Source organism: Eucalyptus grandis, chromosome 9 (assembly GCF_016545825.1).
Source record: "Eucalyptus grandis isolate ANBG69807.140 chromosome 9, ASM1654582v1, whole genome shotgun sequence".
Taxonomy (NCBI): domain Eukaryota; kingdom Viridiplantae; phylum Streptophyta; class Magnoliopsida; order Myrtales; family Myrtaceae; genus Eucalyptus; species Eucalyptus grandis.
The window spans coordinates 10,162,921-10,190,469 of NC_052620.1; the positions used below are offsets into that span (position 1 = coordinate 10,162,921).

The window sequence follows — 27,549 nt, forward strand, 5'->3', positions numbered from 1 at the left end:
AGGACGAAATCGTACGGGACTAACTTGACTTATTCTAGTCCGGACCCCGGGGGGACCAAGTAGGCTCTTGGGTGGAAAATAATGAAATTGGCTTTGACCCGCTTGAGCTTGACTCCCAATAATTTGGTCACGTTTTCTACTAAAAAAAGGAAAGATAAATACCCTAAAAATGAATCTCGAGCCTAGGAAGGAGAGGGAAACATCGAGGCCTTGACCCCAATGCCACAAATTGTTCACACCGCACGTTCTCACACGATGATAGTTGTACCACTTGAAACTAAACCTAGTCACGGGTCGACTTATAGTGCACGATTCCTAGGCAAATCGGTTCAGAATCGGGAATCGACTTAGGTTCTGGAATATACGTGCATATATAAATGTAGTGCAAACTTCTCTTTCCGCCGCTTTTCCTTTTTATCATGGAAAAAAGAGGCAGAAAAGAAAAAGGCACAACCTTCTCCCCTCTCCCAACCTTAAAAAGAAAAAAAAACGGATTTCAAGGAGCCGTTGGAAACCTAGGGGCATTCTCGTCTTTTCACTTACCTTTTTCCCGATGAGAACCTGCCATATAAGTCCTCGGGCTGACACATTCACTCTGTTTTTTCCCCCTCTGCGCCGAGGAAAAAAGTTGTCTTGGTTCGTCTCCAATGGCTGGATTTAGAGAGAGAAAGAGACTGGTCCTGGTCCTGGTCTAGAGAGAGAGAGAGAGAGAGGATGGTCCTTTGCATTTCCCTTGCTGGGGTCCTTTCGCTTTGCATCCCTTCCGATCTGATTTGACTGCATGAAAACTGGAATGAGCGCTCTAATCCGACGCGCGAAACGAGGCCGCTTTCTGTCAAAAATGCATTAAGACTGTAGCAGATTCCCTCCGTCTCTCTCTCTCTCTAACCCCGCTTTTCAACGCTGGTTTCTCTCTCTCGTCTGCGCCGCGTACCTGTGTCTCTTTTTTCACCCATCAGTCCATTTTGCATTCATCATCATCGCCTGCAGAGCTTACTCTGCTTCGGGGAGAGAGAGAGAGGGGGAGAGACTTTACCGGAAAAGGGGAGTGCTTTTTTAGCTCGTCCCGTTCATCGCTTTCACTCTGTTTCAGGTTTCCGTTTAGGAGGTCTATGATTTATGAGTCGCCAACTACTCTCTTGTTGCTTGCGAATGCTGCTCTGTCTTCTGCTCAGAGGCGTGAAAGCTACTGGTCCTCTGCTTCTCTCGTTGCTCGGGTAAAGCGTGAAGCCAAAAGAGAAACCCTCGGGACTGAAAGCAGGTTGAACCATTTATTTTCTTCCAACATTTAATATTACCATCTGGGTCTTTTTTTAAAAATGAAATGAGGAAGCAAGTTTTCATTTTTTTGGGGGGCCTAGTACAAGGAATGAGCTACATTATGTTTTCTGGTGCGAGTGTGTTGAGGTTGTTCTATTCTGTGTTTGCCTCAGGACTTTGAAGAATGGTTTTTCTGGGTTCTCCTCTTGTTGGGTTCTTTCGCTTGAGGTGGTGTTGAAGTGTACTGCTTGGTGGGTGTTTGTTTACTTGCGATTTGAGGTTGAATTTGGATTTTGCAAATTACAAAAAAGGTGGGTGATGCATGTGCTGAGTTTGAGCTGAGTTCTTGCCGCTTTTGACCGGTTGAAGAAAAAATGGGCTCTGCGAACACAAAACTTGATAGAAATGACGCCCTCCGTTTGTGTAAGGCCAGAAAGAAATTCATTAAGGAAAGCATAAACTCCAGATATGCACTAGCCGCGGCTCATGTGTCTTACATTCAGTCTCTTAAAAACATCGGTGTAGCTCTGCGGCGATACGCGGAAGCTGAGATGTTGATGGAGTCATCTCTCTCCACTTCCGCCACTGAGATTGAGAAAACTCCTTCGCATTCCTCTTACCCGTCCCCATCTCCTTCGCACATCGTGGATGTATCGGATTCGCCACTGAACAATGGAAGCCCACTTTCACCGCTGACGGCTAGAATGAGTTTTATGAAATCAGGGGGTTCAACTTCCGTGACCATCTGTTTGAATCCTCTTGCTAGTACGAGATTTTTGGATGATGATACGATGGCATTTGGGATCCCACCGCCGCCCCCCCCTCTGCCACCTGAATCTAGTGGCACTTGGGACTTCTTCGATCCTGTTGATGAGAATGAGAGCTTCAGGTTTGATGGCCACTGTGGAGTTGATATGAATTTCGAGAGTTTTCGAGACTGGTCGCAGTTTAGGGGTGAAAAGCTTGACCATTTAAAGGTAAATTCAAGTGAAGCTGATGTATTTCATGATGCAGAATCAGTTGTCAAATCAGAAACGAAAGATTGTGTGAAATCAGGTGATATATCCACTACAAGTAACAGCCATAGTTTAGCGGTGGAGAACACTAGTAAATCGATCATTCTAGGAGGTCTGCAAGGTGGTTCGAAGCAAGGATCAGCTACTGAGGCAAGGCTGGTGGGGACAGAACATAGTGCCAATGATCCGGGCCAAAGTTCACAGGACAAAGGTGGTATTGGACATTCGAGTTCTGTGGTAGAAATGACTGCAGCAAGCAAAGATTTAGGCGCTGAAAGAGAGGACCCTTCCGAGTATATTACCCACAGGGCAAAAGATTTCCTTTCAAGCATAAAGGACATTGAGCACAAATTCTTCAGGGCTTCAGAGTCTGGTAAGGAGGTCTCCAGAATGCTTGAGGGAAACAAAATCAGGGTGCTATATGCAGAGGATAAAGGTATACCGATGATTGCTTTGCTTGATAATCTCTTTGTATTCCTTGTTTGATAAAATCATCAGAATCGTCTTCTTGCACACTATCCATGAATCCAGGTTTGTGACTTTCTTAAAATAACTAAATTCTTGTAGGTCAGTCATCCTCATCGGCTTTGTTGGGAGCTTTTCAGCATGTATGCTGCCGCCAGAAGCCTCCACTCATATCTCATGGTAACTTCAATGTTTCTTTGTAAAACTGGCCGCAATGGACATCAGATGTACCTGCTTTTATATTGATGCTTTTGACTAGTTTGTCATTTAGTCTCTTTTCAAGCGTTTCCTGGTCTTGCCTTCCGATGAATATCGTGATTTAAGATAAGCAATTTGTCATGGTTTAATGCTGCTGACGATTGATGAAAAATATTTGTTAGTGATGGTGCAACAGATTTTGTTGTATTTTTTTATTTTTTGCAGTACCCTTACTTTCCTTGGGTTTATGGTACTATAATAAACAACTTTCAAACTTGTGAACACAAATTTATTGTGTCATGCGCCACTATTTTCAATAGACACCATGAATTCCCATCTCATATAATACAGTCTGCTTCAGAGTCTGCTTCAGGTTGATTCTTTTTTTTTCTCTTTTTAATGGATGCAAGTTCTTATAAATTTTGATAGCACATGGACAACATGGAAAAAGGATGATTATATGGAAAAGGACAACATCTTCTCGGTCATCTTCATCAAGAAATCCCCTAAACGGAGCACCGAAAGATGATGTCAGTGACAGTGGAAGTGATTTCATTGAAGAGTTCTGTATGATTTCGGGAAGCCATTCATCGACTTTGGACAGGTTATTTGCTTGGGAAAGAAAGCTTTACGATGAAGTCAAGGTACTTACTTTTTTGGTAAATCTGAATTTTATCTTGTTCATTCTTTATGGATATTGAAGTTATATTTGTTGGCCAAGTTTCATTTTCGTATAGATGTAATAGACAATTTGATAGCAGAAAGTGCAATAAGCCCTAAAGTAATGTATGGAATGCAATTGGTTCTAAATCTTTTTCAATTGATGCAATAAAGTTTTTAACATTAAAAAAGAAATATGCAATGAAGTCTGATTGAAAACTTATTAATAGCCACCAAAAATTGACTATATGGCAGCTTGAGAGGGTTGCCATATAGAAGAAATTTGTGAAGATTTGACTGGAGCGACTTGATCGCACTTTTTTGGGAAGATTTACAGTACGATTCCATCAAATGAAAGGTTTAGGACTTGATTTAATTCTTTATGCAAGGTTTAGGACTTGATTTAAACCTTACCACTTGAGAGGTTTTACTTTCTCGCTGTGGGGGTTGTCATAATTAAACATGTAGGGAACGTTAAAAAGTTGGAGGGGGATAAAAGTGGAGAAAGGAATTGAATGCAATGTCACGAGCAGTTTACTTCTTTACTTCGATCGTCGCCTAAAAGAAGTGGGCTAAGAAAGATGTTGCAGTCTGAAACGGAACTCATATCATGTCTTGTGCCTGTAGAAAGGAACGTCCAATCCTCCTACAAATGAGATGGGCATTCCTCAAGGGTTTGTCCTGTCCTATTTGCAGGTTTGCACCAGAAACAAGAAACAGAATGGATTTGGAATGAGGATCTCATTCCAGCTCCCATTCTTTCTACTGAACACACCCTCGGAAACAAATAAAAATTTCCTTCATATGGAAAGGAGGGATATCAACCTTTGGACCTATGGGGTTTGATGTAAATCCTCTATAGATCTATTACCCATACCTATTAACTTCAAGAAGGAACAACTATATCTATCTGTATGTTTAAGTCAAGAGTGGCATCTGTCTCACATTTTTGCTTTCCAAAATATTCCTGCAATGTATATACACATTAATTGAGTAACCACCTGCTTTCTTTTATGCATAACCACCCTTTGTCTCACTCTTCATTAGTGCCAATATTATATGAACACAACCGCACTACAATGGAAAATCAGTGACACTGTTGTAATTATATGAGTTTTTAACCTGTGCTTTTACATACAGCGGTTCTTATCCTATCCCTAGTATGAGACCACTAAATGAATTTAGCAAAAAATTTATATTATTATGTCCAAAGTAGTTGTGCACACACTTGAGTACTAGTAAACATACATATAAAGAGTTTACCTTACTTCCTGGATTTTGAACTTGCATTGTGAACAGAATTCTAGATTCATGAAATTAAATTTGTAGAGAAAGAGTAATTTAACAAAGTTTCTCTAGCAGGGCATATATTAGGTTCTCTAGCAGCAAACCAATTCTTGCAGTTTGACAAAGTTTGTAAAAAACTGAATGCATGTCTTTTCTGTGTCCTTCGTGTGTTTCCCCTTGGTGACAAAGCATTCGCAGGGTTATTGCTGGTGCAGCCAATTTTTGCAATGCGACAGTTTGTAAAAACTGAATGCATGTCTTTTCAGTCTCCTTTGTGTTTTTCCCCTTGGTGGCTGAAAGGTTTGGATTATACTCTATCTCATTGTACAATAATGTGCCTGAAACAATAATTTAGATGTTGTGGCATGAACTTTTTAGTTTTTCTCAACAATTGACCATTGGCTACTTATGCCAACTAGAAAAGCTACTTTGTGTAGCCAAAAAATTAAGAGAAATAGTTGAAGATGTTTGTTTCTACTGTTTCTCTGTAAGGATTTGTTTTCTGGTACTGATTCACCAACTAGGCCATGAGGACTCCCTAGTCCCTGGTTCTAATATTTGGATGGTGACATCTCCTGAATTTCTGTAGGCCAGTGAATCTATTAGAAAGGAGTATGACAAAAAGTGTGACCAGCTTAGAAACCAATTTGCAAAGGATTGCAGTACCCATGTGATTGACAAAACGCGGGCTGTTGTTAAGGATCTACATTCTCGGATACAAGTTGCCCTACACTCTGTTGATTCAATTTCAAAGCGGATCGAGAAGATGAGAGATGATGAGCTGCTGCCACAACTTGTCGAACTGGTTCAAGGGTGAGTAATGGATAGTCTGTTTCTTCTCTTTAGGGTAAAACTCGTGTATCACTTACTTACCACCATAATGTCAATTTGATCAAAAAATGTTGCGTTTAAACTATATGCCTTTCATTTCTGTGCTGGCTAGTATTGGCTGATTGCCATTTTGCTCAAGCTTGAGGTTATGTGTTTGGCGGAGTATTTGTTTCAGCATGGTACTTATCTAGGATCCATGGACTCTCAAATATCAAAATTTTTTACATTGCCATTTGAACATTTCAGACCTCTGATTCTTTTTCTTCCACTTGTTTTTTATTTGATCTTGTTGTGTTCAAGCAGTCATATGATATATCATGATATGTCAATATGCAAATGGTGAAGATGTTGTGTGTATTACGGATATAAGGAAACGTTAGATTGATGTCAGGTGCGGGCTTTTTATTGCAGATTTATCAGAATGTGGAAGGCTATGCTTGCATGCCATCATGCGCAATACATAACGATCTCCTTAGCGTACCATTCCAAAGGCTGCTCGGGAATGTCACAAGGCGATGCGTGGCGGCTGATCATGGATCAGCTCCAGCAAGAGATTGAATGCTTTGGCTTGAGCTTTGCAAATTGGATGAACAGCCTCACGTCCTACGTCGAGGCCCTTAATGGTTGGCTCCAACATTGCATCATCCAGCCACCGGAGCGCTCCAGGCACCGACGGCAAGCGCTCGCTCCGCCCATATTCTCCTTGCTCCGCGAATGGGCTACAGGGATCAAGGAGCTGCCATCTAGTGAGCTCAATGATGCGATTAGGAGCTTTTTGTCAGATCTGTACGATCTGACGGAGCACCATGCAGAATCACAGTGGAAGCAGAGGCCCTGCGACGGAAACAGTGGAGGATCGGAGGGACCAGATGAGGGGAAGACTGAATGCGCCCCATCCAACTTGAGCTGCATACAGACAAGCCTGACCAAAGTACTTGAGCGGTTGAAGAAATTTTCCGAGGCGTCATTGAAGATGTACGAAGATATTAGACAGAAAACCGAGACAGCCAGAGTTGCATACTCAAACTGCAAGCCTGCAAGGTCAAAGAGCGTGTAAAAGCGGGTTTGGATTTCCTCTCTATCTCATGCAGTAGATTTATCTTTTGTAAATTCGAAGCACCTATACCATGTCACTTCTCTTTAGTAAATAGTTTAGGAACTAGTTTTCTTGTGCAAGAGCCACCTGACACTAATCCCGCGAATTTCTTAAGACTAGATTGATCATTATGAGATGAGATTGGGCACATCAAAGTTTGAAGCTTTGGGTGGATGCTATTGTGTACTGTGCTGCAGTCTGCCGTGACTATTAAGTATAATCGGCGGCGGCGGCGGCGGCGTACTTTGCCATTACTAGCGGAGTTGAAGTTGAGTGATCCGAAGAAGGGAAGGGAAAGGCTTCATGTATGTGATCAGTGCAGAAGAAACAAGAAATGAACAATGGGGTGTGAAGAGATAAACTGGGCATGCAGTGGTTTTCATGACTGTTTTGTACCTTATATTGGGTAAATTGCTTAGAAGTTAGCTAAATTATGAAGTAGATATGTTATGTTCTCATATGGAGCATGGTCTATCCATTAATATTATGAAATAGATATGTTATGTTCTCAGCAGTTGATGAGATCGAGCTTGTTTAATAAACTTAATTAGCATTGACTTAAACGATTCAATTAAGCTAAAATTCCAGTGGCAAGTAAAACAAGAATTGCTTAGTTCATTCAATAGCAAAAATCATTGATGGCGACTAAAATCAAGTCATATTTAATGCTAAAAGTCACCATATCTGGTAAGGAAACAAAAAAAATTACCTATTAATTTTCAGTTATCATCAAACAACACGGTATCCTATTTTTAGTACTTAATATTATCAACACTTGAATTAGCACTTATTTTTCGGTTTAATTGAACAGGCCCGAGTTTCTTTCGAACTGTATTACTTATTGTGATTTTATAATTTATATAGTGCGCATTAATTTAATTTGAATGTTTGATGGGTCAACCATCCACTTCGAGGAGATAGGATGCCACAATCGTGATTTCGTTTGGTCATAGTCAACGTATATTCGTTATGGTGGGCAGGATAGCAAGAGATATATTCGAAATTCATAACTACATTTCTTATTCCACTTATTTTGCCGCCCCTCATATTTTCTTTATTTTGATTATGCTGAATTAAATTAGTGTGCCGTGTGTACTACTCGAAGCTTGATTCAAGCAAGGAATTCGGGAAATTAGGGGTATGATATTGATAGCGTAGAGACCTCACAAGTTTGCAAAATGAGGGGCAGTAGGGGCTTGCAAAAGGAGGAGCCTTTACCCCAATTGACAATTTCAAAAATTAGGATAACTATTCAAAAAATAGTAAATTTGGTGGCCAATTCAGCCATAATTTTTCAATTTGACAAATTTGATCCTAAATTTTATAAAAAAATTTCCAATAAGTAGCCAGAAATAGCTTGGCATGGCAGTTCATTTAGTGTCGATCGTCTACATGGCCACAAGCAGGGGCATTCTCATGGGCAATCAAAATTTACATGTCTATGCTTAATAACTTTGTCATCGAAATTTGAATATTGATTACTTGACTGCCAACAAGCGAGGGCATTCTGATAGACATTAAAATGTACATGCCTACACTTCATAAGTTCTGTCATGACGACTTTAATATCCATACCCTTTTTGTAACTTTCGTAAAAGCTCTTCATATGGTACGGACTATTGGTGGGGATGTTACTCAATTGCAATTATTTTTCAGAATCTACATAATATCTCATGTGATTTCATAAACTCCACAGCATCATTTTGTCGTAACAACACATCTGGGGCCCTCAACAGCCTAAGGTTTATTCCGTGCACGCACGCATGGCCTGGGTTTATTCTATGTATTTCCATTCCCATGTCAGCGTGAAGAGGCAATGATCTAAAATGAATCTCGTACGTGTTTGCAAGCGGCCATCGATGCGAGTCAAGAAAAAAAATCAGATGCTTATCTTTGCAACCTGTTTTCTGAGTCACAGGACTGACCAAGCCACGTCAGTAAAACCTGTAAAGTACAAGAACCCTCGTGGTGCCCCTGGCAGCTTTTTCCATTCCTGAAGGAATCCTCCTTTGACTTTTAGGGCTTCCGAGCCTCGCCCGCTTTCACATTAGCTTTTGGCATCCGATGGCACCACTTTCTCCACCACTCCCTCTCTCTCTCTCTCTCTAAAGATAAAAGGTGAAGAGAAATGAGGAGATGATGATGCTAGGGAGGAATCATGAGAGGATGAAGGAAAGAGTGGTGCAGGAGAACTTTGAGCTTTTTTGGGAGAGGATTCTTCTGTTGGTGATGGAACCTGCAGGGGTGACGCTTTTCAAGGGGGGTCTCTTTCCCGATGCGCATCAGTTTTCCTTCTTGGCAGTGTGAACCTGTCTTTACATGTTGAGGAGAAAGAATAAGAATATATTTGCCTTCGATTTTGATATCTGAGGTGGTGCAAACAGTCCCGGATTCCTTATCTCATGCGACCGGGGATAACATTATCATAAATTATCTAGGGTTCCTTCATTCCCCCTCTCCCCAATTTAGAGTGGTCCAATCCATGGCACATGTATGGGCTCTCTTTAATGTGATTATAGAACTGATAAAATTATCGATCTAACAAAGAAAATATGATCCGGTGATTATCCACCTATATAATAAGGATTGCCATCGAAAATTTGCATGAATTTGCAATTGGGTTGTCACATGTGAAGTTTCAGGAGTTTAGTGCATGATTAAACGAACAATTAGGCATGCGTTGGATTCTGATCGGACGTTCTTGTCAATATCTTCACTTCATATGCATTCCATTATGCTTTGATTTGTTTTAACCACCACTTTATCTCTTTTTCGTACCGTCACTTTCTCTCTTTCTTGAGGTTGTTTTTATATTTGCTATTACCCCCGTACCATGATAATGAACGATTTTGGACGCTCCTTCTAGAGATTTAATACCACTTTAGATCAATGATTATAAGAAAATATAGGAAAAGCACATTAAAACCCTTCCGAGTTTTTGTAACTTTACCACTTTTTTTTTTTTTTTTTTTTTTTTTTTTTTTTATCATAGACATGGCTTTGCAACTTTGCAAAGATTGTCTTGTCTCGACTGAAAAAGACCAAATTGCTTTTGCTTGAAAAATGTTTTTTTTTTTAAAAAAAACTAAAATTTCCAAATCCTTAGTAATGCCAACCCTAATCTCGTCGACGCCCACGGCTGTCAAATGCCACTCAACAATCTCCAAGAGCCATCCTCGTCTTTAGTGTCGCCGTCGCCACCCACGTTGTGCTTGACTATGATCTCAAATTGAGGTCTTTTCAAGGGGGTTGTGATATGAGGCCATGGAACGACAATCTTAGATTTAAGGTAGGAGAAAATTTGATCTCGTTATGTGTTCTTTATAGGGTTAAAAAGTCACTTACAGACGCTTCACAGCCAATCATTCTACAAAATGCTTTGGATATTTTGTATTAACATGATTGCTAGCATAGAGTTAGCTAATGTTTATTTTCCAGATACTATCAAATTTAAATCAAGCTTTCACATAAGAAGCTCTTGGTAGGGTTTATGTTGATAAACTTTTAAGTTGTGTACCCTAAAGAATGCCACTTTATCTAAAGTTCATATAATAATGCAGGCCATTAATTGGAAACTTTGGCTCATGTTAAATACCTTCTTCACAAGTCAATTAGCGGTCAAAATTACTGTGGCGCGCTTCCGAAGTATTGTAAACATCCACCCTCTCCTTCACACTTCGATGCTGAATTAAGGGTTATCCATCCTTTTCATAAGAAAATATTTTGATTATATAATGTCATAACTTTTAAATATATTTCCCGCATCTTACCTTCCAAATTAGAGACGTAATCGTGTTTCCGTGAAGGGGAAGAGGATTATAAGAGAGGAATCGATGCATTAATAAATAATCATCCTTTCTTACTTGTCCCGTTATTTTATATATACATGAGTAAATAAATACACCGATATTTATGTCATCTTTGTCATAATTTTCAACTTTTCTTTCTTCAGTAAAAGCTTATGTCGATGTCGTAGATTTTTCTTTTGGAACTTTAAGAAAAATTGAGTTCAGACGCTGTCATTTTTCCTATACATTCTAAACGCTCACGGATTCAGATTGATAAAAGACACAAGACTAAACGCTCGGTGACATATAAGTGAACAAAGCTTCAAGTACAATAAACCAGAGAACCTACTAAGACAGGCTGAAATTCCTCCATAGTTCTAGCCGGTGAGGGGAAAAAATTAACCAGCAGAACAGATGGAGAAATTCTCATAAGCTACCTGATGTAAAATGTAACCCCCCACCACTAAATGGCTCACTCAACAGGGCTCCAACAGATGTCAAAAAATACCATCGTTGATGCCTCTGGAGACGCCATACCTAGAAACTGAGACAAGACTACTAGTAGACCAGCTTATGGACATGGAAGGACCTGAACAAAAAGGAAAACTAAGAGCATAGCAGAAACGTTAGAACGCGTGCAGGCTCAAATAGCTGCCCAATCGATCTCGGCTGAAGGAAACTTCTCCAAGTAGAAGTTCTCGATCTCAAACTGCGAGGGCGGGAAATCGAGCAACGCCAGGTTGGATTCCGGTGAAGAAGACCCCGCCACCGAGGACTCGTCGGAAAAGGCTGGCGAAGACACCGAATTTTCCACCTTGTAATCCTGCTCCGGGTACGCGAGATCGGCGTCGTATTCGTTCTTCAGTGCGACCTTGAAGAATATTGCTTCGTCGGCTTCGGCGGCTGCATCGAAAGTCTCCATCGCCCTGTCTGGGAAAAAACAGGGCTCCCCTGTTTTCCCCTGCTTCTGTGAATTAGCTGCCAAGCTCTGACAAATCGCCTGGAGCTTTGCACAGACAGAGGAATGCAGGGGATTATAATCGCAGAGATATGAACCGCCGTCCCTCGAGCGAGGGAAATTGAGCCGAGCGAAGTCTCCTCTGAGCTTGTACGCGGCTTCATCATAAGCCAGAGCAGCCTCCTCGGCGGTGTCGAAAGTGCCGAGCCAGAGGCGTGTCCTGTTCTTGGGAAGTCTGATCTCAGCCACCCATTTCCCCCAGTGCCTCTGCCTCACTCCCCTGTAAAGCTTGTTGGGTTTCGGAGGGACTCCCACCCGCTTCATTGGGAGGGCTTTTGGCCGGAGGAGATGGGGAGAGCCGTGGTGGTTTTGGTGACGACACTGGTCGAATTTTTCGTGGTGGAGAGGAGATTTCATAGCGGAAGCTAACCAAAGTTCTTGATTTTGACGTCGGAGTAGCATTTCGTCCTGGATATGTTGGATTTGAGAATGGGAGAGTCGGTTGAGCCCAATCGAGCCGGATTGCTCGAGACCCATCGGGTTTAGTATCCAAGAGGAGCAAAGGTCAGGATTCAAATTAGGCTGTTGTTGTGGAAAGACCGAGTCACAAGATGATAATGATGATAATGGAGAAGAAACAGGGGAAACACTTTTCATAAAAGGCTCTAGTGCTTTCATGAATTCCTCTCTAATGGGATCTGAGTTGCTATTGTAGAATTCGACGGCTGCTGCCATTTCTCTCTGAACCAAAAACACGAGCAGCCAAAATTCAAGAAAGTTCTCGTTAGATCTAATAAGAAGGATCACCTGTTTCTTACCAAAACCAAAGGAACAGGCACGAACTTGTAAACGCAGAACGAGAAAACCAATTCGATGGAAGAGGTTTTCTTCACAAGCAAAAAGAAAGAGCGCACGCACAAGCCGAGGGTACAAGAAAAATAAACCCTCCCGGTCGAAAACAAAGCAAGAAAGAGCAAACGCAAAACCAGGACAGCAGAGTCCGTGAGACAGACGACGACAGAAAGGGATCGGAGAAGCGGGGGAAGTTCAGAGAGGGGGCTGAAGAAGAAGAAGAAGAAGAAAAATGATCACAGAGCGACTGCAAAGAAAGAGGAAGCTCTCTCTCTCTCTCTCTCTCTCTCTCTCTCTGTTTTTCTCATACCCTGCAATTTCTTCCCCTGCTTTGTGTCCTTATATAACGAGTAAGCTTGGAACCCGCCTTATCTTAGATTCCTCGGTTTCTCTCTCTAACCACGATATTCGTTTGATCACATTTGTGTGATCCTGGGGCACCACGAAAATTGTTAGGATGGTCCGATTTATTCGATCTAACGATCATAGTGTGCTGAGGTCATATGGACTCATTGCGTGAATAATGTGGAAAATGAGACAAATAGTCCCTAAATTTTGATTTGATGTGTGATGTGATTTTTGAATTTTTAATTCATTCAACTTGCTTATTTGAACTATTCTTAAATATTCAATCTAATCCATGAACTTTTAATTTGTTCATTTTATAATTATATTATTGCTTGGATTTTAGAGTATCTTTCAATTTCAATCCAATTCATAACTCAACAAAAGATACAAGTCTTTTATTAATTTTTAACCTTTTTTTGTCTTTTATAAATATTACGATAATTCCATTTAAATATATTTTATTTTAAGATCTTTATAGCGATAAAAAATATAACCTCATCTAGAGTTGAATCAAATTGATATTTTTGCTATTTTCATTTCCTAAATTACATATTAGACTAAACTGAATTAAGAGAACACGAAACACAAAAAGTTGAAAATTTTATTCTATCTAAAAAGTTAGGATCAAGATGAAAATTAATGGAAGTACGACAAATCTATTATTAATTATCTTATGACAGTACCTATTTGTAAAATAAAAGGAAGATGGATCTAATATAACTCTAAATGAGGTTAATTTTATTTTATTTTATTTTTACTCTTATAGAGATCATAAGTTAAAATATACTTAAAAGGAACTATAGTAATATTTATAAAGACCAAAAGGTAAAATAGTTAATAAAAAGATTGTTTATTTAGGAAATGAATTAAAATGAAAAGATATTCTAAAATATAAGCAATAATGTAAACATGAAAACTTGTTAATGGTACCTAAGATTTGATTTGACTTTGTTATCAAAAGTTAGGAAAACTAGATTGAACAAATTAAAAGTTTAAAATGCTATATTTGATATTTAGAAATAGTTCAAGAATTGCATTGAATGAATTAAAAATCCAAAGATGATATTACACATTGAACCATTATTTATGGACTATCCGTGTCATGCACTCTAAATAATAAGTTCAAATTACTTTATTAGATCAATCTAATTACAACTTTGTGAGATTTAAATCAAGTTCCACTAAGAATGGGTTTCATCCATCCTATTAGTCTATTAGTTGAGAAGGAAATCCAAATAGCAATCATGTCACGTAGCAACAATATTTTGAGAACATGGTTTATAAAAAAACTTCACAATTCAAATGCAAAAGTTGATAGACATGCATCTCAAGAGAATAATGAAATCGATTGGTTAGGGGATGTTGAGCACGTAATCGATTCCCAAAAAAATCTACGCAACCCCAAAAGTCAACGTTTGAGTAGAGGCACTATGGGATTTCCACCTCAGAGACCCTAAAAGGTTTGGTTTTAATTGTATCATAATGGATTTGATATTGGCCGTGGCGGCTCATCGATCCACCTAAGCCTACCTAAGCAAAATGGGCCAAAATGATGCTTTTAGATGAGATTGGACAAGACCATTCATTATAAAACTCAATCTAAGGTGAAAAACTTTTTATACATACATATTTCTATCTAGTCATCACATTTAGTTCATTGGATTTGTGGACATTTCCATGCTCAAAAATCAAAGACGACTCCTTCCAACGAGGGCTTGGGAATGAGGACACCACGCATGCTCTTACCACATACGCTCCCGCTACTGGCCAGGAGCAGCCGGGGTCGTACACGTGTCGCCGTCTCATTAGCCGAAACGGAGTGCTCCCGTGGACTTCACCTTTGGGAATCGAATGCTTGGTTTTGGGAGTATCCTTTCCTTCGCCGCTGTTTCCATCGGCACGCCACGCCGCGCGGGCCCCGCCGCCGCGCTCGATCGATCGCTCCCCCCCACCCTGTTTTTATCTTCGCAAGTGGAAAAAGGCATCCCGCGCTGATTCGGATGCTGACGTGTGAAGAACACGCCACGCCAAGAGGTGGGACCCGCCGAGAACAACCTTGCTTTTCAAGCTCGATCTTTGTCCTGAGCTTACATCCTCAGATCTTGAAATTGTGCATTTGAAATTGCGGGCTGCTGGCGTGTCGAGACTTGAAATTGCTTTTGAAAAATGTCTGCCTGCGTCTAGGCTAATTTGACCCTTCACTTTTCCTCCTCCTCCTCCTCTATTCCTTTGCTCAGCCACTCGTGACCATGGCGCTAGCACTCACCTTCTTCATCGGCTAAAAATCATCTAACGGAACTTTGATATAGGGTGACTTTATATCACTAAGGAAAAGCTTAAGGTAAATGCCTATACAATAAATATAATTTGAGATTTTTATGACTTTTTTCCCACATTATTGCCGATCAAAGTAATTTAGGCTAGATTATGATATTGTCTTTTTCTGCAAATATATATTTATATAATAGCTGTATTTACCCAAAAAAAAAGTCACAAACTTTTGTTATTTAGACCCACTTTTGTTAATTTCTTATAAACAGGATGAGAAAGTCATCCAATTCGGTTTGAAACAAATTAGCGAGGTCTACAATGTTCTGGCATGTCGGCGAGAGTGATGTAATCATTACCTTCTCTTTAACCATGCAATATCTTGATTATAAAGAAGTAAGAAGTAATTATGACTAGAGATTGATCTCTCGAAATACCCATAGAGACCACGGCAACAAAGGGTTGATTTTGGTGATGGTTTAACAAACATGGGACTTTTCGTATGTGTGGAATTTAAGTATATATGAATGCACGGATCATATCAATTATCATGATTAACAAATCTAAATGAGTGGCTCGCAATAACTAGCAACCATAATCATCCTACCGGTTGATGGTTTAGTGAAATTACTATTAATTTTTCCTATGGACAATAGTCAAATGCTAATCGAATGAAATCAATCAAGAATAACTAGACAAGAACTTGATTAGATGAGACGAGACAAGTGGAGTCGTGGGGAAATATGAGGGTTGCTGACGTGGAAAGGCATGGTGGGGAGAGGAGACCTGACCGTGGTTGGGTTAGTTTCAAACCATGGTTAAAGGCGTCACAATCATGCGACCATCGACGACATGTGCGATAAAGTCGCATCTTATCGTATTCATTGCGGCGCAACCTCACGTTGGCCTCCTTTTTTCTGAGTGAGGACAAAAGGGTATTCAAGAATTTTTTTTCCCCATTGTTTCGTCTTTTCTATGGAGGGGGATTCTAGAGGCAGCGAATGGCAATTTGGCCACCTTTTTTTTTTTTTTTTTTTTCTGGTGTAGAATAAAGTGTCTCCAATTAACATTACTTTCGAAATAAGATATTGTGCTAAAAATTATAGATTCATCACATTTTGATATAAGTTGATTGATTTGAATAAATAGAAATGTCATGAGATATCGTGTTTTTGTAATAGCTAATTTTTCTCTAAGCACTTGAACGAAAAGTTATTTTGAATGAAGATAATGGCTGAACATTGTTGCGAATGGTGCACTCAAATTTTGGAGTTGGTTCTATTATGATATATGTTAGGTACTTAACTTTAACAATGGTGATGTGATATCTGTCTTTGACTAGGCTGTAACTAGTATATACTTGGTTCTTTTATTTAAAAATTTCCATCTGATATACTCTTAAGTGAAAAGGATCACATGACCAATGACATGTTGAGGGTCACATCATTCTTTTCCAATTCATACATAGACAAATGATATTTTGTTCTTATTTATAAGTTTCTCTACATTGGATTTGAGTAGTGTTGATACTAAAAGATGTCCAAATGTTGTAGTTGATAGTTTGGTTGATAGAAACCTGTTAAAGATATAAAAGGAGCGGAAAATAGTTGTGTTGAGAGCAATAAGTCGATATAGTTTAGCTGGTCAACAATATGACTTAGTTTAGCCAACAGAGGTTTCAACTAGAAATAGTCAAGTGTTGCATCTCACTAATGAGTAGTTGAGGGAGGTCACACCAAATCCCAATACGGTGTCAACCTAGCGAAGAATATTCAAAGAAGAGCACAATGATATGACCAACTACATTGCGAGTCACGTGTTAGATATGATCAAGTCAATCGCTATCAATGTTGCCGATGATGTCTTGTCAAGGCTAGGATTGTTCAATCAACCACTACACACAAATCCTATGGTAACACAATACTTTCCTAGTCCTTCTCCATAATGATGCTAATAATTTTGGTCAAAGTAGTCAACCTCTTATAATAATTATGTAAAGGCCGGAATCATCCAATCAAGGATAAAATAATGGAAATAATCAGATTAATGCTGATCAAAATAATAAAACCTGGGGCCAACAACTTGGCAAATTAACCTGGTCGAGAGGCTGGATATATACCAAATACTGAAAATAGAAGGCAATCGATGTAATTGTGCCATCGAATGTGAGAAATATCTCTTACAAGCCTAACATACCAAGTAATATAGATAATCCGGCAAGACTAGCATCTCTGAGGGGATTAATAGGATGGACAAACAATCCACAAATGAACCCTGAACTGTTCGCTAAAGTTATTTGACAACACTTGGGAATAGTCAAGGGTGTCGTTAGGGCCATTCACGTGAAGCTTTATCCTGAATGGGTCAATAATCAACCTTTTCCTAAAGGTTTCAAAGTTTTAAGATTTGCCATTTTCATTGGTGAAGATAAATAATCAACTATTGAACACATAGGTCAATTTGTGGCCTAACTTGGTGAAGTAGGAAGAAATAAGATTTAATACTTGGGTTATTTCTTTTGCCTTTGTTGAAAACTGCTTTCAGTCGATACACTAACTAATTACTCATTTCTATTGATAATTGATACACTAATTAACCACTCAATGAAAAGACAATTCCACTCTCAATTTATAAAATAATATGTGAGGTATCAGTTTCTCATTTAGCTAATCTTTATTAATATAACAGTGAATCGGTCGATTAGTGTATTGCTCAATTCAAGAAAATTAGAAATTGATGCCTTACGTTGATCCTAGAGAAGAATTTACAAATTTGGCTTTCAGTGGATGTAAATTCAGTATAAGAGAAAGATTCAAAGGCCATGATTTTGTCGATTTATTCCATATTGGCAACGGGAGGATGCAAGTATGAACAACTACCTAAAGAAAGAGATAAGGGCCACATAAATACCATGAACATAACGTGATTTAAATGGGAAGATATGAATCAGAGGATTAATTTGACCAAGATGAAAATATTGAAATAGTTGTAGCATAAATGGTGCTCGACAAATCTTATGTTTGTCCATCCTTAAAGCTTCCCAAAATAAAAGGAACAACAATGGCTTGGGTTAAAGACACTCAAGTTTACTTGTTTGATATTAATAGATTGCAAAATCCTTAACTTACTTTTGAAAGATGGCCTAATTAAATTAATTGAAGACCAAATGATACTATGTGAAGAAGATTTAATAAACAAAAATATTGCAAGTCGCACTATTATTGGAGCCATAACACAACTAGCTATATTGTTTTTCAGAAAACACTTTAGGAGGCAATTTGGAGGGGAAAAAGAACGAAATTTGGTGATGATAAAGGGACACATGATGACTCTTGATTATCTTTGATTCTTTCAAAAGATACTATATGTTGATAAAAAAAAAGGTCCAAGAATTGTAGTTGACAGTTTGATCGACAAAAACCTGTTAGAAGTAGAAGAGTGGAAAATTCAGATTGGCTGCATTTAGAACAATTAGTCGATATGTATAGGCAGATGTTTCAACTAGAAATAGTCAAAGCGTTGGAGCAAAATTCAGTAAATGAGGAAGACTAATTCAACCAATGGGGAAGTATAAGATATAATCGTGAAAGTAGTGGAGATAATGTAACTGTCAAGATAGTTCTTTTTTTAAAAATAATTTTTTCTTTGTTTGACACATGTTGACCGAGTTGAGGTGCAATTCAAAGTTTGTGTCGGAGTTTCCTATTTCAGTGGCCGAGGACTCCAACACACATCCCGACTTCAAGAGGGAAATATCAACCCAACAACATATAAAACATAACCTCTAGTTTTCCTCTTCTTCACCAATTTCAATCTGGAAGTTGATTTTTGTATACTTTGCTTTGCTCGATTTTGGACTTTCCTTTAATAAATCTGGTTTCCTTGCAATTCATCTTGGATTGGTTTCGTTCACCAGTTTAAAATCGAGATATATTTAACAATCTGAGAAATGTGCGCCATTATATATATATACGCTCAACAAGCCCTCTCTCATATCACCTGGTTTGTGGGATTCCATCCATTATCAACCCCTTTTCCAATCCTTAGAATCCTTCATGGAGTCGAACTTTGTCTTAGCCTTCCTGGCCCTTCCGCCGGCGACCATCCTCGCCTACAAAAATTATCTTGGAACCTAGTTCATCAAACACGTACTTATTTAAGCATCTTGCCCTAATACCTCATATAAAGATTGGACTGAGTTTAGTGGGCTAAGCTTCGAAAATAAGTACTCGGGTAGTAATAATTTAGGGCGTGTTGCACTTTTCTATGTGTAAACAGCTTTTCCCAATTAGTAGGCCCATTAAGACAGAACTATACCGTGTACATAGGATAAATCTCATGTTATCGACTAGTGCACCGCTCTCTGATACCATTTCGTAACAACCATGCCCACTGCTCGAGCACACCTCACCCAAATGGAGTGCCCAAGTTGGTAACCATTTAGAGTTGGATTGTACTTATTACCATTCAACAGTCCCTCTCCTAGTTCATGTGGTACTATGGGGTGTCGTGAGTGTGTGGGAAGTGCATTCATTTCTTGCTCAAGATCTGATGTCAACAGCCAGATTTGTTCATTCCTATCAGGCCATCCTCAGAGCTCCTACCTATGCACTTTGGTAATCATGTCATGTGGCGACTCACTCATAGAGACCATCCAAAATATTCCTTTTGAAAGCTCGGTCTTTGGGAGTTGGGTTGGGTCGTATTGCCATCGAATGGTTCCAAAGTAAGGGGGCCCAAGTGTTGTCTGGATAGGGGATGGATCTACATAAAAGGCAGTGGGCCTGTAAAGATTAAGTCCGACAAAAGCAGAGCGTGATTAATTGTGCTTAGAGGGCTCAGCGCTTGATGATGGCCAACTGGCAGAAAAGATTGAAACCCATCCTACATAAACGGGGTAAGCGTTTATGGGGCTATGCATGCAAGAAGTGGATCCAGAAGAAGATCACTTCTTCCTTTTTTTTTTGGATCTAGTGGCCAAAAGAAGCTCACGGACAGCTGGTTCGTATCCACATCCAAGGGACCGTTCAACTTCCGAGAGTGCGATTGTTAGTTGAAATCATGATCTTATAGGCCTTGCCGAACAAGGAACAAAAGTGAGGATCAGCCCATGAAATAATACTTCGAGTGGACAGTCCAGTGACTGTGTTACTGGACCACACGGTTGGTCTTTGATGGCATTTGCAGGCCTTTTTTGGGCTGTTAATTGGGTAAGCTTATAATATGGCCCAAACCCAACTTATAAGCTGGCAAAAGAAGGAAAAAACCAGAAACAAAAGCCCCTGCCCTGTCATGCCATTTATACATGAATTGAATCTTTATATGTATTGGCTGTGAATGTGATTTCTATGGTTAGTAGCATGTTCTATGCTTGTTCCTTTTCCTGATAAGCGACTATTTTTTACTAATCTAAATAAGGATTTGCTGTTTATTGCCAATTTCATTGTCTCCCCGCTATGACTTTTAAACAGCCACAGTTACCGAACCCACTCTTAGAATTTAATTTCTTGATTGTACATTACCACAAGATTAACATCTCTATATAGTTTCCATGATATAGAGAAAGCTTGCATATTATGGTCATATCTGAGTTTAATCAAGAGATGAGAGATTAATGGAAGTTGCATTTTAATTGGTTAATTCCAGCTCAGATGTTATTCTTGATTATTGACTAAAGGTGTTAAATGTTACTAATTATGACTAAAGCCTTCTTCATTTCCCATTGTAATAAATGTTTTCCGTGGAACTCCAACAACGTTTCTTGAAATTTTTTGATGTAATAAAAGTATCTGAAACAATTTAATTATGATTACAATTTAGTGTACCATTAAAGCTTTCTTCTCATATTGGCTATGTGCTAATAAAATTCAAGGCAATGGATTGCTATATGTTTAGGGACAATTGTCGAGTAAAAACAATTTGTAGTTACTTCACGATGTTAAATTTGTTAGCCATATTTACAAGATGTCTTGGAAAGAGTAGCGCTATTTTCATATGTCGTTTTTCCCTAAAAATACAGCTTTTTGAGGTAACTGACAATATATCCTCGAAACATTATATTTTATATAACATTAAGGCCCATACTATTTTCACCTCTTTATTGGCTCTTAACACTTCCTATCATATTGAATTGGCTACATCATCTCTTATAAGTCCCATTCTTAATTTAAGATGATTTATTACTCTTTTTTTTTTTGCTTTTGTTTCAATATTACCATAGATGAAACTATCCATATTTCTCTCAAACAACATTTGCTAAGGTTAAATGTGGGGCCCATTCTTGATTTAAGATTATTTCTTACATTCTTTTCTTCTTTTTTGGTTTTTCTCCTTTCCTCTCTCCGTTTGGAATAAAATTGGTCTCCCTCTTTTAAAAAAAAAATAGTTTATTGAGTAGATAGCTAACTAGTTATTATGATACTGAGTTGTATATTCTCTTTTGTACTAGGAAACTTTTATTTAGAAATTAAACTAAGCATGGGCAAGACTAAATAAAACCATCTACTAGTTTTAGTATGCATTTTGTTTTAATAATTACTTTAATATGTGCCATGACATCGTGGTTTGTGTATTTTAACTTCTCTACTTCATTTTCTTAAGTGAATCTAATAGTTCGGTTTTTAATTATTTTTCATGCCATCATTACATGTTGTTAAAAATATGACAGTTAAGTACATAAAAAATTCTAAACATCCAATGTTATCATGATGTGAAAGAAAATGCTCCCTAAAACATTATTATATATAATACTATCTTTGCCATGATTACGTGGTATAATTAGCTGTTGACAAAACAATTGTAATGCCATTGTAGGACAACTCAATCAAACCATTTGCAAAATTTGTATGAGAGGAATGCTGGTAGTTTTGTCTAAATTGAGACAAAAGAAAACGAAAAAGAAATGTAAAAAATCATCTTAAAATGAGAGTGGAACTCACAAAAGATAATGTAATCAATTCAATATGATAAGAGAGTGCTAGGAGCTAATAAGAGGATGGAAATAGTGCAAGTTAATATTATTGATGAGATTTCTTGTCCTATTATTTTCCAACCTTTCATCCGTTTTATCATGTTTCCTTTTTTTTTTCCATCGTACATACTTGTCTTTTCCCTCCAACATTGTCAAATGTTAAACATGCTTATCTTCAGATCATACGTGAACATCAAGGAAAGATGAACACATAAAGGAAAAGGAAAAGGAAAAGGAAACTGCTACATGAAGAAAATAATTAATATCAATAGTAGATTAAATCTCACAGCAAGGGTATCAAACTTTATGGAATGTTCGAAATTTTCTTATGAAATAATGTGATGTGATTTTTAAGTGAAGAAGTTATAACTATAGTTTCAAGTTTCAACCCTTATTTTGAAGTTCCAAAAAAGAAAAAGAAAACTGTGAAAAGCTCAAAGGAAAGTACAAATGAGCGATCTTTAAATATTAGAAACCTACAAATTTATTCCGGTAAACGACCCGACCCACAAGGTCTATATTTGTTAGATTGAAATTTAATCAACTTTGAAAAATAGTCGCTCAAACCTCCATAACTAAATCTTTTTTCAACTTCTATATAGGTTTTGTGATTCAAAAGAGGAGGCAATGAGTAAAACTTAACTATCTTCTCCGGGAAAAGTGACAAAAGTATGAAGGATAAGATGTATCTCGTTGGAAATCATGGTGACATTTACATTGTAAAACTGATAAATTCAAGAGACGGTAGAAATAAGATTAGGAGTCTTGGTTAACGTGATAAAAAAAAAAATTCAAGAGAGAGGGATTTATCTCGTTTCGTTAATTAAAACAAGGAGTGGCTTAACCAAAATTGGGTAGAAATCACCCCCACCTTTAAATTGTTTTTCATTCAAAAGTCTTTCCTTACATTCACCCGCAAACTGATGACCAAGTTGAAATTATCAATCGTTTTGGGCGATCTTCTTTAGGAGTTTTACAGGTGATAAGTTAGGATATAAGGATACATGTGTCATGGACCGACAGTTCCCTTGGTTGTGGAACGACTTGTGCGGTGCTTGGCAAGCATAATTCATCAGGCCAACCTTCATTCTATAGTTGTTTCAGTTAACAATGCAGTGAATGGCTTCTTTATACGAGATCATACCATGCCCAGCTTCGCTCGGGTGTTTAGTCCCTCGAGTGAGACAACAGATCTCTTTAGGCTTAACAACTAGTTTCGGCCTGCCATGGCCTTATCGGGAGAGCGGCAACAGTTCCCGACCAGTTTGTGCATGGAAGACCAACTCCGCCTTCAAAGCTCCTAAGTGATATAATCTTTTTATCCTAGAACTCCTAGCACCAACCGTCTTGACGCCACTCCCACGGACCAATTGTGTTCGTCTCCTCTGCATCCTTACTCTTCACTCGATAACCATAAGCACCGCTCACAAGTGTCACGAGTTCGGGATGATTCACGGACCGTGACATGTCTATCTACAACTAATTTTGCACATGATAGTGCAACTGCGTAGATCTTTTCGAGAGTCCATTTCAGTGTGTTTATGGTCACAATCCACATCAACTCATAAGCTGGGCTTTATTGTCTCTAGATGCACGTTGACACAAGTTCGTCGAGTCTTTTGCATGATACTTTCTCGAACTTCTTGCTAAGATTTAGACAAAGATCACAAGTAATGGGGAGATAATTGCTGGGGTATGGTTTATATTCCCTTTTAACTATGTAGGTACAATGCCTCCATGAAGTTAAATGACTTTTATAGTTTGAGTTCATATTTTATTGGTAGTTTGAGTTTGGGCTTGTGAATAGCTATTCAATATATATATTTCGTTTGGATATTTATTTACTTTTTCTTATTTTATTGGTAATTTGTGTTTAGGCTCATGAATATCTACTTGATATATATTATTCTATTTGAATATATATATTCTCTTTTATATATATATATATATATATATATTCTCTTTTTCTTTTCTAATTGAGGGATGTCATAGAGAGGTAGGAGGTAATAATTATAATGGAATCCTCAACTGACTATAGCCTTAGTTTAAGGGTGAATGGGATAAAACCTTGCATCTCAAATTCTCTTTTACTCTTTATTTTCTTTGTGATTGTGTGGTGAATCCTAACATCTAGTATCGGAGCTTAGTTTAGGGTTAAGGTTTCTTGGTAAAGAGAGATTTGAAAAAAAAAAAAATCAAATCTTAAGAAGATGTCGTCTAGTCAATCACAGATTGAAGTAAAGAAATTCAGAGGAAAGCATTTCAAGTTATGGAAATTGAAGATGAAGGCTTTGCTCCTGGATAGAGATATGTGGCACGTGATCAAAGAAGGTAAACTTGAGGGAAAAAATCCAAGGAGAAGTTGAAGGAGGACAAGGCAAAGGAATCCATGTCTATTGAATTGAAGGAGTGAAATATTAGCGATTGAAGAGTGCGAGGCTTGATCTGGCTATGTCTTGCTGATAATGTCTCGATAAACATGACTTTTGAGAAGATGCGAAGGATCTCTAGACGAAACTGGAAAATCTTTATCAAAGCAAGTGGCTCATGAATAGGTCGTTTCTACAAAAGCGACTATACAACCTTTAGATGAGTGAATGGAATCCCAAGTTGTTCTATGGGTTGTGGATTTTGTGAACATTATCTACATTGAAAACAAAATCGGGTATCTTTTGAATATAGCAGGGAAAGCTAAAGGAATTCTATATCTAATCCACTGTGATGTCTTCGGTTATACACCCGTAGCATCATTTGGAAAATTAATGTATTTTGTTTCTTTTATTGATGATTATTGTAGATATATGTGGACATATTCATGTAGAGGAAAGATGATGTGTTTAATAAATTTCGTGAATTCAAAGCTTTGGTGGAAAATTAGTTCGATAGAAAAATCAAAGTTTTATGGATTGAAATGGAGGAGAGTTTTGTTAGGCGAAATTTGATCAATTATGTGTGACCAGTGACATTGTGAGGTACAAAACAATGCCATATTCACCTCAGTAGAATGAGGTAGGAGAGAGACTTAATTGGTTTTTCATAAAGAAAGCAATGAAATATGTTAAGTGGTGTAGGCTTAGTATTTGAATTTTGGCAGAAGTAGTAGCTATTGCATGTGCCAAAGGAAAAGAAGAACAAGCTTGAGAGCAAGTCAAAGAAGTGCATATTCATTGGCTATGTGACATCTTGATTTTTTAGATCCATCCCACTAGTGAGCTGAGTAATTATAGGCAAGTTATTTTGAATGATATTTTTAGGGGATAATCAATTATAGATTTTCAAAGTAACAGTACTTGGCTTGTATATTAGCTGAGAAATTTGTGTGCTAACTTGGTGAACTGTGGTTATAATTTTCGGTTCGTAGTGTCCATTGAAAGTATAAAATTAGACATGAGTTGTGCCGTTTGCCCCTAATGATGGACCTCTCCCTCTCTCTTCTCCCCTTTGGCTAATCTCTCTCTCTCTTCCTTGCCATTTGGCAAAATGGCATCGCCACTTGTTCTTCTCGCCCCGTCACTAGGCCTTGCAGCCAAGACACTTGTCATTTCCAAGACACTTGTCATTTCCACCCCATGCAACCAATTGCATTTCATGCAAGAAAATCAATTGGGAATAAAAGACCCAAATTTTCTCTATTCCCTTCAATTCTCTTCCAATCTCTCTCTCATCTCTCTCTTTCTCTCTCGCTTGTTTCTCTCTCTCACACCCATTTGCTCTCTTGTTCTCTCTCACTCATCACCCAACCCCTTATTCCTCTTGTTTTCTCGATTCCATTCAAGAGATCCACAGGAATCAAGCTTCATGGGGTCATATCCAGCCAAGGCAAGGGATTAGAGCTCGGTGTTGCAGTAAAACTAGGTTTGGATAGCTCGTTGAGGCAATTGAAATTCTGATTCTCTATGCTATGTTGATTTGCTCATCATACGGGTTGATGAGTTTGTCTTTGATGTGCTATAATGCTAGTTTTGAGTTATTGTTTGTTGTCGTTCCATTTTCTTGATTTGCATGTCTTGTTTTGGGCTGGTAATTGGATGTGAAGTCATGTTTTAAGGGACTAGAACCTTTGCATGTTGGACTTTGGAGTTTGTGTGGTGTTGCATGTGGCAATAGCTTCTATTTTTGGTGCATTTTTAAGTAATGAGCTCATGTGGTTCAAGTCTTGCATCCATTGTAGTACTTTAGCTTGGATTTCCAGAATTAGAATTGCTGGACCTCATTGTTTTTCGATTTTATAGAGTTTTTTGTGGTTCGAATATGGTGAAATTTCATTCATGAAAATTATTCAAAACATTTTTATCTACGACATATTGTACTTTCAAATTTTTCTAAAGTGAAATGGTTAGTACGAAAGTCTTGTCATTTACCATATTGAATTTGTCCAGTGTGGGAAAGACAGTAATCTGATTATCTTCTCAAATTTTTATAAAATTTTTCCTTTTGAATTTGACCATACTTCCTTCACAAAACTTGTAGAGGAAATCCATATTTTTAACATATAAATTTTTTTAAATTATTTTGTGAATATTTGGATTTCAAAATGGGTTGTCCTCTACAATCGTTGAATCTGTTCAACGGACGAATTTTTGGGTTGTCTTAAGCAATTTATTGCTCTTTCCACATAACGATTTAGACTTGACTTCCTTCATGAAAATGCTATTAAGGTCTTCTTTATAACATATTAAATTTTTATAATTTTTCAAGCTCGTTTAGTAATGTATTGACACTGATTTTAAAAATTGCTCGAAACTATTCAGTCCTGTCCATTTTTGGAAATTCATGAATTTCTATTCAAGCCTTGGTGAGGTTCGATTTGTGATGGGTCTCGGTGGTTGCAGGTTTGATTAGTGTTAGTAAAGTCGGGTTGTCAACTTCAGGAGCACCAGTATTAGATGGTGTCAAGTCTTTGACTGCATGATCATTCCATTAGTGTCGAATCAGAGTCTCTGATTGCATGATCGGTTCTACTGAGGCTAGTTTGGTGTTAAGTCTTTGAGGTACAGTGTTTTGACTTGTGTAGCACATGTCAAGTTCTTAAGTGCATGATGGTATAGATCCTTGCATATGCATGATATGGTCATTGTTTGCATGCTTAAGCCAAGACAAATGGTGCATTGATTGTGTGTTTAAGATACTGTGTAATCAATATAGTGGAAGAGCATACTGACAATGCCCCGTGGAGTCAGAGTGAAATTTGGGATGCCTAGGGAGAGTGTACCCTGGAAGCTCAGGGAGAGTGTAACCTTGATGCCTTAGAGTAGGGATGCCATGGTCAGTAGACCATGAACCTTACGTGGCTTGGAGAGCATACTAGTGTACACCATGACGGACCGGAGTTTGCACTGGAATTCTACTAGATGAGAGTATTCCTCCTTATGTGGTTCATTGAGCGCACCGACCATGTGTTTTGAAGTGGAAACAAAAAGTGAAAACTAAAATCGTGTGAATCATGTACGTGTGCCTAATTGCATTGTTCATCGAGGTCGATAGGTTTTTATGATGTGAGTTTGGTCGTGAGCCTAGATTAGATTTTTGGTCTTGTAAGCCTAGTTCATTGG

At 38.2% G+C, this 27,549-nt stretch overlaps 2 protein-coding genes across 2 annotated transcripts; one reads left to right on the plus strand and one right to left on the minus strand.

The window, feature by feature from the left end:
* Window positions 1–694: 694 nt before the first annotated feature.
* LOC104418257 (protein ALTERED PHOSPHATE STARVATION RESPONSE 1) lies at window positions 695–7,324 on the plus strand. Its single transcript, XM_010029538.3, has 6 exons — window positions 695–1,261; window positions 1,434–2,712; window positions 2,844–2,921; window positions 3,369–3,583; window positions 5,476–5,699; window positions 6,129–7,324. The coding sequence occupies exons 2-6, from the start codon at window positions 1,635–1,637 to the stop codon at window positions 6,772–6,774; spliced, it is 2,241 nt and encodes a 746-aa protein (XP_010027840.2). The 5' UTR covers window positions 695–1,261; window positions 1,434–1,634; the 3' UTR covers window positions 6,775–7,324.
* A 3,547-nt stretch (window positions 7,325–10,871) lies between these two features.
* On the minus strand, window positions 10,872–12,730 carry LOC104418258 (ethylene-responsive transcription factor ERF060). The gene has a single exon (XM_010029539.3). The coding sequence runs from the start codon at window positions 12,292–12,294 to the stop codon at window positions 11,245–11,247; it is 1,050 nt and encodes a 349-aa protein (XP_010027841.2). The 5' UTR covers window positions 12,295–12,730; the 3' UTR covers window positions 10,872–11,244.
* Window positions 12,731–27,549: the final 14,819 nt, after the last annotated feature.